Source organism: Diabrotica virgifera, chromosome 1, assembly GCF_917563875.1.
Source record: "Diabrotica virgifera virgifera chromosome 1, PGI_DIABVI_V3a".
NCBI lineage: Eukaryota > Metazoa > Arthropoda > Insecta > Coleoptera > Chrysomelidae > Diabrotica > Diabrotica virgifera.
In genome coordinates this window covers 205,723,287-205,743,699 of record NC_065443.1, presented here as the reverse complement: position 1 = coordinate 205,743,699, position 20,413 = coordinate 205,723,287, and the positions used below count along the sequence as shown (strand labels likewise).

Here is a 20,413-nt window from a genome sequence, read left to right as displayed (position 1 = left end):
AGCAGTTGAAAGTAGCTACTGAAGTAGGTCGAATGACCTTGCCAATATAAAATTTTAGCCATCTAGGCTACATTGAAAACGACAATAAGTCGATGTTAACACAATAAAGAATTTAAATCAACATGGAGTATTCATCTTAGCTTCAACCCAACCATGAAGTTTGAAGCTAAGATGAAGACACCATGTGCTGATTTTAAAATACTTTATTCTGTTATCATCGACTTATTGTCGTTTTCAATGTAGCCTAGATGGCTAAAATCTTATATTGGTAAGATCATTCGACCTACCTCAGTAGCTAGTTTCAACTGAGTCCAACATGATGATGGACTGATTAGTCCGAAAATGTTTGTTTGTGATACCATTTACAAGGGAAGATTTTTACGTCTTTAGTAATTTTTATTATGGTATACAGCCAATGAGAGGAATTCATTCCTTTTTATAAAATACCTTTGTTTTATAGTATTGGTTTATTTATACTTATTTATCCAACAATTAACACTCTCTGTTATTCTTAGAACATCAGAACAGCAAAATATTTCCCAGTAACAACTGTTTGGTTACTTAAATTGGCTTTGCAGATTTAGTAATCTTTTTTATTATTCATGTGCAAGTATTTTCTTTAATTAGCCTATTAATAAAATACCTTTGTTTTATAGTATTGGTTTATTTATACTTACCTATTTATCCAACAATTAACACTCTCTGTTATTCTTAGAACATAAGAACAGCAAAATATTTCCCAGTAACAACTGTTTGGTTACTTAAATTGGCTTTGTAGATTTAGTAATCTTTTTTATTATTCATGTGCAAGTATTTTCTTTAATTAGCATCAGGATTCAAATACTTAACATAAAGCTTAAAAAAATATTTCGAAATTAGTTTTCGAGGTAATATTTTATGGTTCGCAAATACCTAAAATTTAATAAGAATTTCCTAGAAATTGCAACGATTTGTGATATTCACCTAACTGATAAAGCTTATACCTATATAAAGAGTTGAAAAATACAACTGTCTGGAACGTGTATTTCAGAAAATAATGATCAAACAACAGAATAAGAGCAAGAATAATAGAAGTAACAAGAAATGCGTTTGTAAAAATGAAAAGAATTCTCTGCAACAAAATCCCTCCGAGTTTGCCGAAAAAGCGCGGCTATTATTTATAAGTATCATAACCAGACAAAAATATAGAGATAATGCCGGATATCTTGTAAACATAACACCGAAATATTATTTTAATGATATACACTTCTCCAAGAAATTAACGCACCACCTTAAAAACGGATCATTTTTAATGTCTCCAATTTCCTAAACCTGTTGTCCAATTTAAGTGATTTTTTTTAATATTTCGTCTTATTCTTTATAAATATCGCAGTAATAATAGATATTGTTGCTAAACAGGTCAATTATTGTCAGTGTATACCGGGTGTACCAATAAAACTGTGTTTTTTCTCACTCTGTGGAATATGCTAGCATTATGCTAGCATAATAATTCTAGCCTAGCATGCAATAGCATATTGAAATTAAAACCAAACTATAGCCTTATATTTTCTTAACATTATGTTTTTTTATTCATTCACTTATATTGGATAATAAGAAAATTAGGTACTTTTTTAACAAGCCATGTCTTTCATCAATACAAAATGTTTTTAAATACGTATGGCAAACTTTAATGGTAATTCTGCACGAAAAAATGACAGTTTGCTTCATAAACGTTTACTTTATAAATGCTTCGTTTACCAAATAGGGGGTGTTGAAATTTTTCTTACAAACTGATGATTTATTTATTGCTCTAAAACCGGTTGAGATATGAAAATGAAATTTTGTGGGTTTTAAGAGGTAGTTTTAACTTTAGTTAGTAAGAACATAGGCAGGGATCACTTAGATCGTGGGTTCAAACACAATTAGGTGTCAGTTGTTTAGATATTTATTAATTTGGCTAGTCTTTACTATGGCTATTATATTCAAGCTTAAAATGTACCTCTTTGTTACGTTGTTTTAAGATATGCAATAGGCTAATGGGCAATTGCGAGACTTTCAAAACTCTTGCTGCAAGACCAAAACTAAGACCAAGACCGGGAGCGCAATACCAAGACCAAGACCAAGACTAGGTGTATTGGCACAAGACCAAGACCAAGGCTGCCTAAGTCTCGTATTGGTCTTGCATTTGAGCAACACTAGTTTTAATGTACTTAGTTTAATAAAACTTCTCCGAGCAGCTGTAGATAGACTGAATAATAGTGATAATTATGACCGCACTTTAAAAAGAAGAAAAGATGAAACTGACAAGATTACGCCAAAAAACCATTATTATTTTTTGATGAAATGCTTTTTCGAAATTAGTACAAGCTTGTCAATAGCGGCATATTATGTTCAGTAGCATTATTAAAATCAAAATCAATACTTTTACCATAGATCCCACAAGAACAATGTGGATTTGTCCCTGGAAGAGGCACACGAGAACAAATTCTTAATCTCAGACAAATTATAGAAAAATCTAGAGAATTTAATCTAGAAACATATTTGTGCTTCGTCGACTACTCGAAAGCGTTCGATAATGTAAAGTGGCATAAAATGTGGGGAATACTGAGAGACATGGGTACCCCCGAACATCTAATATACCTGCTGAAACAACTGTATATCAACAACACAGCAAACGTAAGAGTCAACAACACATACTCCGATAATTTTAAACTAAAAGCCGGTGTTCGTCAAGGATGTATTATCTCTCCCACGTTATTCAATATATATAGCGAACACATCATGCGCATTGTATTCGACGGATGGCTAGGAGGAATATCAGTCGGAGGCCGAAAAATCAGCAATCTCCGCTATGCTGACGACACTTTAGTACTAGCATCATCAACAAATGAACTTGAATACATCATGTACAGACTAGATACTATTAGTCGTGAATATGGACTTAAAATTAATGTACAGAAGACCAAGGTAATGATAATCGATCGAATTAGAAATAACCAGCCGGAAATACGAAACGTAGCGGGGTTTGAAGTGGTAAGCCGTTTCAATTACTTAGGTTCTGTTATCACAAACAATGGTGGATGCGAAGGAGAAATACGCCGAGGCCTTACAATGGCCAGATCAGCAATGGTCAAACTCACTAAAATATGGAAAGATACGGCCATAACCAGGAACACGAAACTGCGCCTGGTACGGACGCTTATCTTTCCTATCGCTACCTATGCTTCAGAAACTTGGACCATTAAAAAGTCCGACTCACGACGTATAATGGCTTTTGAAATGTGGGTATACCGTAGAATGATGCGCATACCCTGGACAGCACATCGCACAAATATCTCAATATTATCAGAACTCGACATCAACACTAGGCTTACCACCATCATCAACCAAAATATATTGAGGTACTTTGGACACATTACCAGACGAAGAGAAGGCATGGAGAGGTTGGTGGTTGAAGGCAAGGTAGAGGGTGAAAGAACTCGAGGAAGATCGCCACTCCGATGGTCAGACCAAATAAAATGCGCCACCGGTTACTCTCTGTCTGAGGCAGCACACCGCGCCCAGGAGAGAGAAGAATGGATAGCAACCATTCGTCAAATACCATAACGTCACCACATCCTTACGAAGGATAAAGGATATAGGAGGAGGAGCATTATCTATTAATAGTTTCGTCCTTTGCAAATGATCAGTGCAAATGATCATCCATTTCAAAAAATAATACACTGCGGTGCAAAAAAATCGATTCACTAAAAATTTGGTCATTTTTGATGTTTCGAGTTTCCTAAACCTTTTGTCCGATTTAACCGATTTTTTGACATTGACAATATCGCTGTAATAATATTATTGCTAGACAGTCAAATGTCATTGTATCCCGTATGTACGAATCAAACTGTGCTGTTTTCTCAAAGTTCGCATCACCCTGTGGATTATCCTATCATTTATAAAATACTGAAATTAAAACCCAACTATAGCCTCAGGTTTTCTTAACATTTTGTCTTTCGATTCATTCGCTTATGTTGGATAATAAAAAAGTTACGTACTTAATAACTGGCCATGTTCGTCATCAGTACAGGGTGTTTTCTAAATAAGTGCGACAAACTTTAAGGTTTAATTTTACATGAGAAAATAATGACAGTTTGCTTTATAATCATAGTATGTCCGCAAACGCTTCGTTTCCGAGATACGGGATGTTCAATTTTTTTACAAACTGACGATTTATTTATTGCTTTAAAACCAGTTAAGATATGCAAATGAAATTTGGTGGGTTTTAAGACGTAGTTATTGCACATTTTTAACATACAATTAACAATTGTATATTCACCATTGGCGTGCGTACGGGTAATATTATCGGTCATAATACCCATTTGCGCGCCAATGGTGAATATTTTAAATTCTTAATTGTATGAAAGAAGTGAAAGACTCTATCTGGAGTCGCCAGCTCATATCACTTCAAAATGGTTGGGTAAAACCTTTACCATGAAAAAAATTTTATATGTATGTATCGTCCCAGTGGTTGTTTTTATTGTTTTACCATAGAAGAACTAAAAATTAAAACTAGCTTTCATCAGCCGGAGTTGTACAGTGGACCTGAATTACAAATTTCTTAATGCGATGCAAGAAAATACAATCCTAAGTAGCCGGTACTTTTTATATATTGACCATTAGCTCTGAAGATGACTTTTATGTCGAAAGCGCTTAGCTAAGGAAATTAAAATACATTTACACACTTTAATATACTTCTTTCACTTCTTTCATTCATTTCAAGTGTGTACAAAACCTATCAGTCTTTCAACCTCTTAATTGTATGTCAAAAAATGTGCAATAACTACGTCTTAAAACACACCAAATTTCATTTGTATATCTCAACTGGTTTTTAAGCAATAAATAAATCGTCAGTTTGTAAAAAAAATTGAACATCCCGTATCTCGGAAACGAAGCGTTTGCGGACATAATAATATGATTATAAAACAAATTGTCATTATTTTCTCATGTAAAATTACCCCTTAAAGTTTGTCGCACTTATTTAGAAACACCCTGTACTGATGACGAACATGGCCAGTTGTTAAAGTACCTAACTTTTTTATTATCCAACATAAGCGAATGAATCGAAAGATAAAATGTTAAGAAAATCTGAGGCTATAGTTGGTTTAATTTCAGTATTTTATAAATGCTAGAATAATCCACAGGGTGATGCGAACTCTGAGAAAAAAGCACAGTTTGATTCGTACACCCGGTATACAATGACAGTTTGACTGTCTGGCAACAATATTATTACAGCGATATTGTCAATGAATAAGGCTATAACGTGGTAAAAAATCACTTAAATCAGACAACAGGTTTAGGAAATTCGAAACATCAAAAATGACCAAATTTTTAGTGGATCGATTTTTTTGCACCGCAACATCGAAAAAGTAATACATTGTGCAGTAAAAAGAGATGAAACTAGTAGAGGTAGAAATTATCGATATAAACGTATAAAATAACATTAAATTACATAGTTTCCCACCTTTAGACGTATCGGAGGAGTATGACAGCTGTCATTGTGACAGGAGAATTTTATAAAATACTCCTGTCACAGTCGTCTAAAGGTGGGAAACTATGAAATGTAATGTTAATTTATACGTTTATATCGATAATTTTCACCTCAACTAGTTCTATCTCTTTTATATCACAGTGTATTATGTTTTCCATCTTTTGCGTTATTTTGCCGGATATTAACGCGATCATCACTGTATATCTCGATTAGACGTAGAATTCAAAATAGTTGTTACTAGTTAGCCGTTAGCTTAATAGCTATTTTTTTTTTTCGTGAACTATTCATACAGTCGGAAAAATGAAAGAATACCCATGAACGAACATATAAAACATGCTGTATTTTCCTGTCACCGTGTCACAAAAAAAATTGCCCAGCTCAAGTACATGTAATAATAATTATTACATGTACTTGCGCTGGCCAATTTTTTGTATGACACGGTGACAGAAAAATACAGCGTGTTTTATATGTTCGTTCATGGGTATTCTTTCATTTTTCCTACTGTAATAGATAACGCTATATTTTTATTTTCCAGAGATATGGCTCCAAACCTTCTAGGAAAATCCTCGTCTTACTTGATGGCAGATGCTACATCGGCCGAGCCGGTGCAGATTATCCAAACCAAGGAGAGCCTGCAACAGTCATATCAGACCTACCAACAACAAGTCAAACAGTCTGCCTCTAGAAAAGCGCCCAAGTATAAATGGGAGATAGTTTGGAGAAACGTGTTGGCTTTCGTATTACTTCATAGTGTAGGAACGTATGGAATATACTGTATGTTGTTAGGGCGAGTTAAGATATTCACCATTGCTTTTAGTAAGTATTATATTTTTTACACTTTACAATACACATCAGTGTAAAATGTGGTTCCATTACATCTCGTAACGCGAGAGTTCGTAATGTCGTCAATTCGTAACGGCGACACTTCTTGACATCGATGGTCCGTAATTATAACTATTTGCAACGGTATAATTCGTAACGCTAACATTAATTTAGCATTACTGAATGCGTTCAATTAATGCATTTTGAATACTTTCCTACACTTAAAGTATAGTAGTATCTACTTTTTTTAAATATATTATAGTTTTGCATATATTTTTGTAAATGTGACAACTAAAGAATTTTGTATCCTAATTATCATTTTAAAGTAATAAAAGTACTGTTTAGGCCAGTAGTCCAGAAAGCCACTGCGCATCCGCTAGGAAAAATATTCTAATTCGGAGTTTTTGCACAATCTTACTCAAAAAGGATCCCTTTTAACAAATTTGCATGGTGCCAGGACCAAAAGTTGGTCAAAAATGTTTTAAACTTTTTTTTTTGTTTTTTTCCTAAAATTATTTTTTTTGCATGGAACAATTTTTTTTAGGTTTTTTTGGATCATTCCGAACAGAAAAGGTTTTTAGTGACTTTCCTCTAAAGTTGATAGTTTTTGACATATAAGCGATTAAAAATTGAAAAATTGCGAAATCGGCCATTTTTAACCCTCAAAAACTATGTGAAAAACTGAAAATTTGAATGTTGCCAAGGTAGGTAGATATTCTTTAAACATCGATTGATGAAATCCCGAAGAGTTTTTTGCAATACAATATCAAAAACCCCTTTAAACCCTGTTTTTTAATTGCCAATCAAGCGTGCGCGACACTATTTTCTACCGTTGCGTTGCATGTGTATTGTGTATACAGTATGGTGCAAATGAAAGGAATAAATTCGTTATTTCGTAAACCGGTGACGTTAAGGAAAAATCCCAAAACAGGTCGGTTTTTATTTTTAAGTTATGATATTGTGGTATATATAGTATACTAGTGACGTCATCCATCTGGGCGTGATGACGTAATCGATGATTTTTTTAAATGAGAATACGGGCCGTGTGCTGGCTCATTTAAAAGGTTCTTTAATTCTCTATTTAGTAATATAAACATGTACATAATTATTTATACAGGGTGTCCAAAAAAATTTTATTAAATTAAATCATTTGGCAAATTGACAAAAAAATTAAATTATTGGACACCCTATATAAATAATTATGTAAATGTTTATATTACTGAATAGGGAATTGAAAAACCTTTCAAATGAGCTAGCACACGACCCCTATTCTCATTTAAAAAAATCATCGATTACGTCATCACGTCCAGATGGATAACGTCACTAGTATACCATATATGTCACAATATCAGAACTTAAAAATAAAAATCGATTTGTTTCGGGATTTTTCCTTAAAATCGCCGGTTTACGAAATATCGAATTAATTCCTTTCATTTGCACCATACTGCATACACATGCAACGGTGGAAAATAGTGTCGCGCACGCTTGATTAGCAATTAAAAGACAAAGGAGTTTTGAATATTGTATTGCAAAAAACTCTTCGGGATTTCATCAATCGATGTTTAAAGAATATCTACCTACCTTGGCAACATTCAAATTTTCAGTTTTTCACATAGTTTTTGAGGGTTAAAAATGGCCGATTTCGCAATTTTTCAATTTTTAATCGCTTATAATATGTCAAAAACTATCATTTTAAAAAAAAAAACTCACTAAAGACCTTTTCTGTTTGGAATGATCCAAAAAACCTATAAAAATTTTGTTCCATGCAAAAAAAATATAATTTTAGGAAAAAAAAACAAAAAAAAAACGTTTAAAAAATTTTGGACCAACTTTTGGTCTTGGCAACATGCAAATTTGTTAAAAGGGGTCCTTTTTGAGTAAAATTGTGCAAAAAATCCGAATTAGAATATTTTTCCTACCGGATGCGCAGTGGCTTTCTGGACTACAGAGAAATAACGTTTTTGTCGGGACCCTTGAGCAGCCAGGTTGCAAATGGGTTTTTTGGGTAATATACACCATATATATAATGTATACCTAATACATTATAAATAAATACAAAAATGCCCGTCACAGTTCGGACGAAAATTTTAGTTATTAACAAATAAGTGTCAAAAATGGCAGTTTTTTCATTTAAATCGCTACAGGTAAAAATAGGGTAATTAAATATCTTATTTATAATATTCTTCTTTTAGTAGATGAGCCAAGGTTTAAAATGACAGTTTTTGAATTTTGGTCCGATCATTTGTTGCTTCTGAAAATTAAAATTTCGAAAAAAAAATTTGCTGTAACTTTTGCGAAAATGATCTTAAGACTTTCATATTGCATGAAAAGTTGAGTCAAACAGTCGATATAATGAACAAAAAATTTTAAGACGTTCCGTCAATTATTTTAAATTTTATTCAATTTGTTTTTTCCAAAGAGCTTTTTTTCGCAATGTTATTGTTCAGTAAATAATAATGATATAGCAATTCTGTGGAAACCACACGAAAGAAGAATAAATATATTTTCAAAGTATTGAAAAAAATCATTAAAAAGTCATTTTTATTACTCCGAAAACATTTTACTAAACTAGAGTCATTTTTGGTTTATAAACAATTTTAATAGCTTTGTTAATATTGACTGTGGAGTAAATCTACTTTGGGATTTCAAAAGCTGGTATTTTTACACGAATTTTCAAAAAAAAAACTTTTCTCCTAGGTTAATTGCGGTCAAACTTAGCCACTTTGTTATTTAATTCACAGTTACTTCTATATACATAAAATTCTCCTGTAACAGTGTTAGTTACCATACTACTCCGAAACGGCTTGGCCGATTTTTATGAAAGTTTACATGTATATTTTATAGGACTAAAAATAGGCTTTAATCTAATTTTTTACCCATAAGTTATAAGGAGGGTTGCCCCCTGAAATTTTTTTTATTTTTTCGGATAAAATTGTCTACCTTAATTTTATATGATGTAGAATTAAAAAATACATACAACCCTTAATTTTCAGTCTTCTATCACCAACCCCTATTTGTTAATAGCCATCTATATATTTACGTCTATAGAATTATTCTCCTGTCACAGTTTTAGTTGCCATACTCCTCCAAGACAGCTTGACCGATTTTTATGAAATTATATATGTATATTCATTAGGTCTTAAAATCGGTCGTAATCTATTTTTCATATCCCTGAGTGATAAGGGGAGTTCCCCTTAACATTTTGTAATGTTAGGTGGGGATCTGTGATATGTGTACATAAAGTACTCTATAAGACGACGAGTACATACAAATTAAAAAAATTATTATCAAAATCCACAACAAGCTCCGGAAATATTAATCGCAGCATATGTTTGAAGAATCAGTTTCATTTTTTGGTTGCACGGATTTTAATAATTCCCCTCCATTTTTAAAGCATTATTAACCACTCTGTAACCAGCTTTTCAAATCATATTGTAGTTTAAGCCTACAGTAGATTGTAATAATTTATATGTACAACAAAAACTAATACTCAATCAAGAAAAGAGGAAAAGTGTTAAAGTGATTTCTTAATAATATATTGTTACTATGGAACGCTTACAATTTTGAAGATCTTTAACAACAAAATACTTGGATCACAGAATATATTATCCTGATGTATTCTCTAGTTGGATCTTCCACAAAGAATACACAATAAATAACTTTTTATTAAGTTCACGTCTTAAATCAATTATTTATCAAATACACTATATATCAATATTATTTAATCAACAACTCAAAATATTCTCGATGCCATGTCAAATATTTAAAATTGTCACTGATTGTCACGTCTGACTGACAATGTGCTGACAATATTCTATTCGACTGAGTGCGTTGTAAAACAAAGATAGATTTGGAAAATATTACCACGGACATTGTGTTCATTTTTTTTTCGAATCCTGAAAAAACCAATAAATATTTTTGAAAAATTTAAACGCAGAATGAAAGACTAAATTATTACCGAGGGCCGAAAGTCCCTTAGAATAAATAAAAGTTTATTTTGAATGAGATATTTGAAATTAAAAATCACACTAAATTTTCTCTTAGTTTTTCACCCGTGTAACTTATTAAAATAAACATTATAGAAGTTCTCAGGGACTTTCGGCCCTCGCTAATAACGTAATCTCATTCTGCGTTTAAATATTTCAAAAATACTTATTAGTTTTCTCAGGATTCGAAAAAAAACGAATCCCCATTTGAATAGCATTGCAGCCGAAAATACGTACCCATCCTCTTAACAAAAATAAACAGAATAATTCAATTTTGACGTTACGAAAAAATATACCTATAGCTATAGTTGAGAACTGTCGATGTTACGAAGTAACGCCATTACGAATTGTCCGTTACCATTTGTGGGGTTACGAACTGTCGCGTTACGAAATGTCGTGTCACGTAAAATGTGTATGTATGTGTATGTATGGTTTTGATTGCACCAATCTTTCGATTCATCGACACACTCATCTTCATTTTGTTACACATTATTTTTGCATAGTCATGTCAATCGAACCACCCAAAAAAAAGAATTAATAAAAAAAATCAAAAATTGATTTTGGGTCACCACTGTGGCTTTAGGGAGCAAAGAAATTAAAATATGCATAGGTTATAATGTGTAGCAGACAGTGTGTTCTTTTATTTTCCATAAGTACGTTATCAATAAAATTAATAGGTGACGAAAAAAAAACAAAAACTGGAGCCCGCCAAAGCATTTCTGAGGTTTACGGCGCCACTGTGCCGTAACGGTTGCTTATACGAAAAAAATGCACAGGACCCGATTTGTAGAGAAAATAGTGGTCTTTAATTCTGTCTAAGTTTTGTTTAAAAAAAATCATAAGTAATGAGAAAATCGTAAAAATATGCTCTACAAGGGATAGAGGTAGTTTCTGCAGTTTATTTTCAAGGATAGGGGTAGCCTTCGCAGGGATGTTGCAATAAGCATATATATTTATGAAAATCCCTATTGATTAAATTGAAATTAAATTGATTGAAATTAAAACACTCGGAAAAATAAATTATATTTTCTACTTTCTTTTTTAGATATTTTATTTGCTGTGTTTGCTGGTCTCGGAGTGACAGCTGGAGCTCATAGACTCTGGGCACATCGCACATATAAAGCCAAATTTCCTCTTAGATTACTCCTAGCGTTTTTCCACACAGCAGCTCTACAGAATGACATTCACGAGTGGGTCAGAGATCATAGAGTCCATCATAAATTCACCGACACGGACGCCGATCCACATAATGCCAGCAGGGGTTTCTTCTTCTCGCACATAGGATGGTTAATGCTTAGAAAGCATAAGGACGTCTTGGAAAAGGGAAAGACTGTAGACATGAGCGACGTAGAATCCGATCCTGTAGTTATGTTCCAGAAAAAGTAAGTTAAATGATTACAGTTCAGAGAAATAACGAAAAAAAATATCCTGTTGGTGACACAACCCCCTTCAGACCGAGACCAAATTTTTTGAGTAGTATGGACATCTATAATAATAACCTACATGTTTCCTGCAGCCGATTTTGTTGATATACATAGTTATAAACAAATGAACATCAAAAAACGGTAAATTTTCGATTTTTCGTCTATTACCAAAAAGTTAAGCATTTTAAACAAATTTGAGAGTAAGAAACTCATAAATCGTACAAAAAACTTCAATATGGCGTTCCCGGAATATCTCTGTCCTTATTGGTTGCTTAGAAAATTGCAAAATAAATCATAAATTTTGGGTTTCTATAAATATTCATAACTTATGTAAAAAATAACTTAGAACCTTCTTATTACACGGAATGCTGGTGATTAAATCATACCCTAAATTTCAAAGCAATTGGTCAAAAAGTTTAAAAGTTATTTAATTTGTTTATCCCAAATTATTTTTTTTGCAACAATATAAGTCAGAAAATGATTAAATTACAGTAATACTTTGGATAGTTTATGAAAGAAGAAGATTTAATTTAATTAAAAAAAAATAATTCGAAATATTGCTAAATTATTTTACAAGAACATGTGAATTAAAAAAAGGGGGGCTAACTACATCCCTAATTGTCCTAGGAGAATTGTTTTTCTTTCTAAATGTGTATAAAAATTCAGTCTTTCTAAATATGAAAAAATAATTTTTCTACGGGTAACGGTTAAAAAGTTATTCTAATTGTTTATAAGTAAGCAAAAAATCGACATTTTTTGGAAAATAATTTTACACTGTTTAAAATTTCTTTCTGTCATTTTTATTTAATTAAGTTAATAGTATAATTAAATTAACATGAAGTAAAACTCCCTAGTGTAGTTGGTATATTTAATAAAAATTATAAAAATTTTTAAAAATCCAAACGGATTACGTTCAAAACGTTTTCGGACTTATCAGTCCATCATCAGTGAACCTAAAAGTAAGTAATCTCACTTAGTAAAATTGAAAAGGGTGAAATTTTGAATGTTAAAAATTGAAAAGTGTGGTTACGATTACTTACTCTCTGTCCTTGCTAAATAGCCACAATGCCAAACACTGGTCAAGATGTATGTTCTAACTACATGGTGAAATCTGATCTACAATTTACAATCTACAACCATTACCAAATTGTAGATCAGATTTCACCATGTAGTTAGAACATACATCTTGACCAGTGTTTGGCATTGTGGCTATTTAGCAAGGACAGAGAGTAAGTAATCGTAACCACACTTTTCAATTTTTAACATTCAAAATTTCACCCTTTTCAATTTTACTAAGTGAGATTACTTACTTTTAGGTTCACTGATGATGGACTGATAAGTCCGAAAACGTTTTGAACGTAATCCGTTTGGATTTTTAAAAATTTTTATAATTTTTATTAAATATACCAACTACACTAGGGAGTTTTACTTCATGTTAATTTTATTTAACTAGATGGTATACAACCAACCTTCGGGTATTATCCCGTTTTATTTTTTAATAGTATAATTGTTCTTCTTTCATAAACTCTCCCAAGTATTACTGTAACCTCATAATTTTCTGACTTATGGTGATGCAAAAAAATGAATTTGGGATAAATAAATTAAATAACTTTTAAACTATTTGACCAATTGCTATGAAATTTAAAATATAATTTAAGCACAAAAAGTCTCAGCATTCCGTGTAATAAGAAGGTTCTAACTTAATCTTTACATAAGTTATGAACATTTATAAAATCTCAAAATTTATGACTTACTTTGAAATTTTCTAAGCGACAAATAAGGATAGACATATTTAGCGAACGCCATATTGAAGTTTTTTATATGATTTATGAGTTTCTTATTCTCAAATTTGTTTAGAGTGCTTCACTTTTTAGTAATAGACGAAAAAAGCGAAAATTTTATATCTTTTTATCTTAATTTGTTTATAACTATGTATATCATCAAAATCGGCTGCAGGAAACATATTATAGGTTATTAATATAGATTTCCATACTACTCAAAAAATTTGGTTTTGGCCTGGAGGGGGATGTGCCACGAGAAAAATCTTATTTCTCTGGACTATTATTTCTGTAAATGAATCACTGAAAACTGTTGTTGGCCAACAAAAAAACAAACAATAATAAGGCATATGAAATTTGTTACTCTTGAATTCTCAAATATTGAGTCATATATATGTTACCGTAATATATATTTTACCATGTTAAAAACTAGTTTGGCCTAGGCCAAACTATTTGGTCCTCAGCGCGTTAGGATAAACTAGTATGGCCTAGGCCAAACTAATTTGTACTATCGCGCGTAGGCGAAACTAGTTTATCCTGATATAAATACACACACTTCAGGCCAAACTAGTTTGGCCTAGGCCAAACTAGTTTATCCTGATATAATAAAGACTCACACTTCAGGATAAACTAGTACGGCGTAGTCTAAACCAATTTAGCCAAGTTGAAAGTAATTTAGCGAACATGTAAGGACTTTTACATGCGGAAAATTCCCAAATCACGTCCCAACAGGGATGCCAAAAAAAATTATACATCGGTATATTGTATCATATATGATACATCAAATGAAGATATTGATACATGCTATAAATCAAAATATTTTTGTATAAGTAATTAAATAATATAAAAAATAATAAATAAAAGGATGAGGTTTTCTAAAAAAATTAAAAGAAAAGATACACTTACGAATAAAATCGAGTATGAATTAATATTGTTTTCACCAATTTTGAAAAAATGTGAAAACGTTGAATTATCCACGTACACGTCTGTCGTCTGTTCGTCCGTCTGTCCGTAAACCCAATTCCTCCGTCATTATACCAAGTAGAATGACAAATGAGGTGTCAAATGAAAGCTTAATATCCAAGGACGGTACTAAAGGTGAGAAATTTGACCTAAGCTGTTTGTCCGTCTGTCCGTCCGACCGCGAATAGAACTCAATATTATTGTTTGTTTGTTACGAATAATTATAATTTTAATAGAAATGAATATTTTTCCAAGACAAAGTATTTTATTCTATTTATTTATTTATATTAAGCAGTACTAGTTCGCTGAATTACTTTCTTCTTCTTGGCTTTTCCCATTATGGGAATTTCACATTATTACTTCTATTCCGTTTCATATTTCCTGTTCGTATTTTATTTCATATTATTGTTGTCACTGGCCATTCTTCCGCTCTTGTAGGGTAGTATTCAGGACTATGCCCTGAAAAATCCTTATTTGTTTTCTTTAGTTAGAGTGTTCTTCCATATCACTTCATGGAGTGCTTTCCTGGCTTGTTTTCCCCGTACTATTTTCATTTCTATATCTTTCATACAAGTGCCATCTCGGTTTATCATTTACCCTAAATACTTAAAAGTCTCAGGCAAGCCGCACACCAGAGAAACATAAAACGAAAACCATGAAACATGAAACGAAAAACATGTTTCATGAAACTAAAACACTGCTAAACAAATCTCAAAGTCCGCCTACCAATGAAACGAGTGTGATTCATGCTCATGACACATTTTTATTTTCGGAGAGTTTCATAAATGGCCGGACGTATACAGTGCGTCCATAAAGTAACGCATAAATTCGTTATTTCATAAACCGGCGACTTAAAGGAAAAATCCCGAAACAGGTCGATTTTTATTTCTAAATTACGATTTTTTGGCATATATATCATCCTCGTGACGTCATCCATCTGGGCGTGATGACGTAATCTATGATTTTTTAAATGGAAACAGGGGTCATGTGATAGCTCATTTGAAAGGATATTTAATTCTCTATCCAATAATATAAACATTAACATAATTATTTATACAGGGTGTTCAAAAAACATTTTTTTAATTAAAATAAGTGAGACAAAAAGAAGAATATATGTAATTTATTTTAAATCAAAATGCATTTTACTACTGTCAGTAAACAGAAAAAAATTTTATTTGACAAATAAACATTGATTTTCGTTTAAACGAAATGTTCAAACTGCCAAGAGACAGGTGGGTGGCAGCTTTAACATTGAATTTAAGCGAAAAACAATATTTATTTGTCACATAAACATTTTTTTCCTGTTTTCTGACAACAGTAAAACGTATTTTGAATGAAATAAATTACATACATTCTTCTTTTTGTCTCAATTATTTTATTGAAAAAAATGTTTTTTTGAGCACCTTGTATAAATAAATATGTTAATGTTTATATTAGTGAATAGAGAATTAAATACCCTTTCAAATGAGCTATCACATGACCCCTATTCTCATTTAAAAAAATCATCGATTACGTCATCATGCCCAGATGGATGACGTCACTAGTATGATATATATGCCAAAAAATCGGAATTTAAAAATAAAAATCGACCGGTTTCGGGATTTTTCCTTAATGTCGCCGGTTTACGAAATAATGAATTTATGCGTTACTTTATGGACGCACTGTATTTGTTTAGCACTGTTTTATTTCCATGAAACGTAATTTACGTTTCATGTTTCTTTGATGTGCCTTACACCTTTTAATAGTGTCTTCTAAACTTACGTTTAAATCAACAACCAGTCTGTAATCAATAACTTTCGACTAGGTTAAATTGGTTTAGGCTAGGCTAAACTAGTTTATCCTGATATAAAAGCATACACTTCAGGATAAACTAATTTGGCCTAGGCCAAACTACTTTGGCCTGAAATGTACGTCTTTATATCAGGATAAACTAGTTTGGCCTAGGACAAACTAGTTTGGCCTACGCGCGATAGGACAAACTAGTTTGGCCTACGCGCGATAGGACAAACTAGTTTGGCCTAGGCCACACTAGTTTATCTTAACGCACTTAGCCTAGGTCAAACTAGTTTGTCCTGAAATCTGGTTTGGCCGGTAACATATACACCCTCTGAGTGAGAATGAGAGTGAAACTAGTAAGAGCGTTTATGACGATCTCTGAATGAACCAAAATATAGGACGTCTTTTGTATTAGTTTTACTTCTAACTGAGTATCGGGACCAAGTTTTCGTTGGAATTTTTCCACGTTGAATAGGCAGATAGTGAGGTGCAAATTTTAGACCTCCCCTTATCTTCTTTTATTCAGCATTCGCTTGATTTGCAAGTACAGAATAGAAACCACGAAGACGTAAACAGAAACTTAGTCTCTTTAGAGGTTTTCTTTCTCCGGAAATAAAACTTCGAATTGTTTTAAGCAGATGTCGCTACGGCATCCATATTTAGTTATTTTTTATGATTCGGTATTAGGAGGCTTGATTTGTTTCAGTTCGGTAAGAGATAGTATTATATACACCGACTGGAGATCTCTAATGAGAGTGAAACTAGTAACGGTGTTTATGACGCTCCCTGAACGAACTGAAATATAGCATGTCTCTTGATTTCGTTTTACAGCGAATTCTTTTTTTTATATATACTCATTTACTTTACTTTCAGATACTACGTATTTTTGGTAACGATGCTGACTTTTTTGGTTCCTGCACATATTCCATGGTACTTCTGGAAAGAAAACTACTTACTAGCCTGGTACATGTGTATATTCAGGTATGCTTTGTCGCTTAACATCACTTGGTTGGTCAATAGCGCAGCTCATATCTGGGGAACCAAGCCATACGACAAGTAAGTTACTTATGTAATATTTTATAATATCGTAAACAAAATAAATTACATATTATTTTTAAACCAAATGTAAAATCTCTAGTACGATATAGAGTATGATGCAAAATAATGGATAAATTCATTATATTTCAGAAACAGATAACTTAAAAAAACTAAAACACGTCAATATTCATCTTTTAATAGCCATCGATTGCTATATTATGTGTCGAACATTACTTCAACAGTGTTGTCGTAAAGACGTAATCAATGATTTTTTAAATACACTCAGGTGCAAAAAAATCGATCCACTAAAAATTTGGTCATTTTTGAAGTTTCGAATTTCCTAAACCTGTTGTTGGATTTAACTGATTTTTTTACCACGTTATCCGCTGTGAGCTCGTACGTAGAGGGGATATTTACAAATTCTCGAGCGCCAGTAGTGGCAAGTCTGTAAACGTTTACCGGAAATTTGACATAAATGTCAAAGTGATTAATGTAAAATTAAAATTAAAAACATTAATTATAAAAAATATTAGTTGGTTAAAGCTGTGGTATATATTTTTACCTTATATATACTTACTACGTTTTAAATACTGAATTTAAGTTTTTTTAATGTTCCGTAATATGTAATTATAATTTAATCTAAAAATCTTAGCGCCATCTACACGATAATTGTGAAAGTATCTGAAGTAAGAAATTCATATTTTATCAATAGAACGTAAAAATGATTAGCAAAATCTTAAAAAAATTGATTACAATTTAATTAATTTTTTGCGTTGTAAATGTTAAGCGATAACAATTAAATAATAAATTTAAAAATTACCGGTGAAAGATAATTCCAGTAGGTAATCCGCTAGGAGCGCCACCAGCGAAGCTCAGAGCATATAGCCTTATTCATTGACAATATCGCTGTAATAATATTGTTGCTAGACAGTCAAACTGTCATTGTATACCGGGTGTAGGAATCAAACTGTGCCTTTTTCTCAAAGTTCGCATCACCCTGTGGACTATTCTAGCATTTATAAAATACTGAAATTAAACCAACTATAGCCCCAGGTTTTCTTAACATTTTGTCTTTCGATTCATTCGCTTATATTGGATAATGAAAAAGTTAGGTATTTTAACAACTGGCAATGTTCGTCATCAGTACAGGGTTTTTTGAAATAAGTGCGTCAAACTTTAAGGGGTAATTTTGCACATGAAAATAATGACAGTTTGCTTAATAATCATATGTCCGCAAACGCTTCGTTTCCGAGATACGGGATGTTGAATATTTTTTTACAAACTGACAATTTATTTATTGCTTTAAAACCAGTTGAGATATGCAAATCAAATTTGGTGGGTTTTAAGACGTAGTTATTGCACATTTTTGACATACAATTAAGAATTTTATTTACTTCACCATTGGCGTGCGTACGGGTAATATTATGGGTCATAATACCCGTTTGCGCGCCAATGGTGAATATAAAATTCTTAATTGTATGTCAAAAAATGTGCAATAACTACGTCTTAAAAAACACCAAATTTTATTTGCATATCTCAACTGGTTTTAAAGCAATAAATAAATCGTCAGTTTGTAAAAAAATATTGAACATCCTGTATCTCGGAATTGAAGCGTTTGCGGACATTATGATTATAAAGCAAACTGTGATTATTTTCTCATGTAAAATTACCCCCTAAAGTTTGTCACACTTATTTAGAAACACCCTGTACTGATGACGAACATGGCCAGTTGTTAAAGTACCTAACTTTTTCTTTATCCAATATAAGCGAATGAATCGAAAGACAAAATGTTAAGAAAACCTGGGACTATAGTTAGGTTTTAATTTCAGTATTTTATAAATGCTAGAATAGTCCACAGGGTGATGCGAACTTTGAGAAAAAGGCACAGTTTGATTCGTACACCCGGAATACAATGACAGTTGACTGTCTAGCAACAATATTATTACAGCGATATTATCAATGAATAAGGCGTGGTAAAAAAATCAGTTAAATCCAACAACAGGTTTAGGAAATTCGAAACTTCAAAAATGACCAAATTTTTAGTGGATCGATTTTTTTGCACCCGAGTGTAGAAACCAAGGTCATGGGACACCGCATTTGAAAGGTCTTCTAATCGCTTTTGCAACGATGCTTTTATTTGAATATTTATTTCTACAAGGTTAACCAAAACTTTTGGTTTATTAAACTTAAATTATTGGTTTTTCTAAATTTAGTTTAGAGAATGAGTATTTATTGTAATTCCATTTTGTTTAACTAAGTACCTACATAATTTTGGTTAACCCTGTAGAAATAAATATTTGAAAACTACATAGTTGCAAAAGCGATTAGGAAACCTTTCAAATTAGGTGTCCCGTGACATCGGTTTTTTTTAAATCGTCGATTACGTCATTACGCCAACAGTAATGACGAAATGTTCAATACATAATAGGAGCTGCTGATGCCAGTTCATAAATTAAAATTAGATGTTTTAAAATTTTTTAAAGTCGTCTCTTTCTCTCTCTCTCTCTCTCTCTCTCTCTCTCTCTCCTCTCTCTCTGTCCGCAAATGCTTCGGTTGAATGCGGCTATCATATTAAAAAATCACTTAAATCGGACAACAGGTTTAGGAAATTCGAGACATCACAAATGACCCATTTTAAGATGGGCGGTTAATTTTGCCGGTGAATGTACATTGTAAACACCTTCTCCAACGGAATTGGATTATTATGTTGTCAATTTGGTTCTCATACCTTCCTTCTAGGAACCTCCATGTTTCATGATGTATCAGATTATATTTAAGAATACTATTCCCTCTATTACAGGAAACAGGTTGAACCTCGCAAAATGGATACAAGTCCGGTTTTATTTTTTTTTTCTGATATATCAAGGGGTGCTTATTATGAGACTAACATTTTCTTAAAAAATTTCGCCTCGGAACCCCCCTTTTCATCCCTTTAAAGGGGGTAATTTATGGTTTTTGCGAAACGTAGCCCTTCCTGTATGTTTTACAAAAAATGTACTTAATAGTAAAATGAAGAGGACTATATTTCCTACTATTTTATTTCCCGGCAGCATATGCCTATCAACCACCGTTTAGCGGGGTTGACACATTGACATATTAAGCCAAATTTGACAA

General features: G+C 32.3%; 1 protein-coding gene across 3 annotated transcripts in view; it reads left to right on the top strand.

Annotated features, from left to right (window-relative positions):
* The window catches only part of LOC114332687 (acyl-CoA Delta-9 desaturase), a 109,583-nt gene that overhangs the window by 80,623 nt on the left and 8,547 nt on the right, over window positions 1-20,413 (top strand). For all 3 annotated transcript variants that reach the window (XM_028282515.2, XM_050646608.1, XM_028282514.2), the window contains exons 2-4: window positions 6,048-6,328; window positions 11,366-11,702; window positions 17,135-17,317. In XM_028282515.2, coding sequence (XP_028138316.1) covers window positions 6,052-6,328; window positions 11,366-11,702; window positions 17,135-17,317 — 797 coding nt within the window. In that variant the 5' untranslated portion in view covers window positions 6,048-6,051. The remainder of the gene's footprint in view (window positions 1-6,047; window positions 6,329-11,365; window positions 11,703-17,134; window positions 17,318-20,413) is intronic.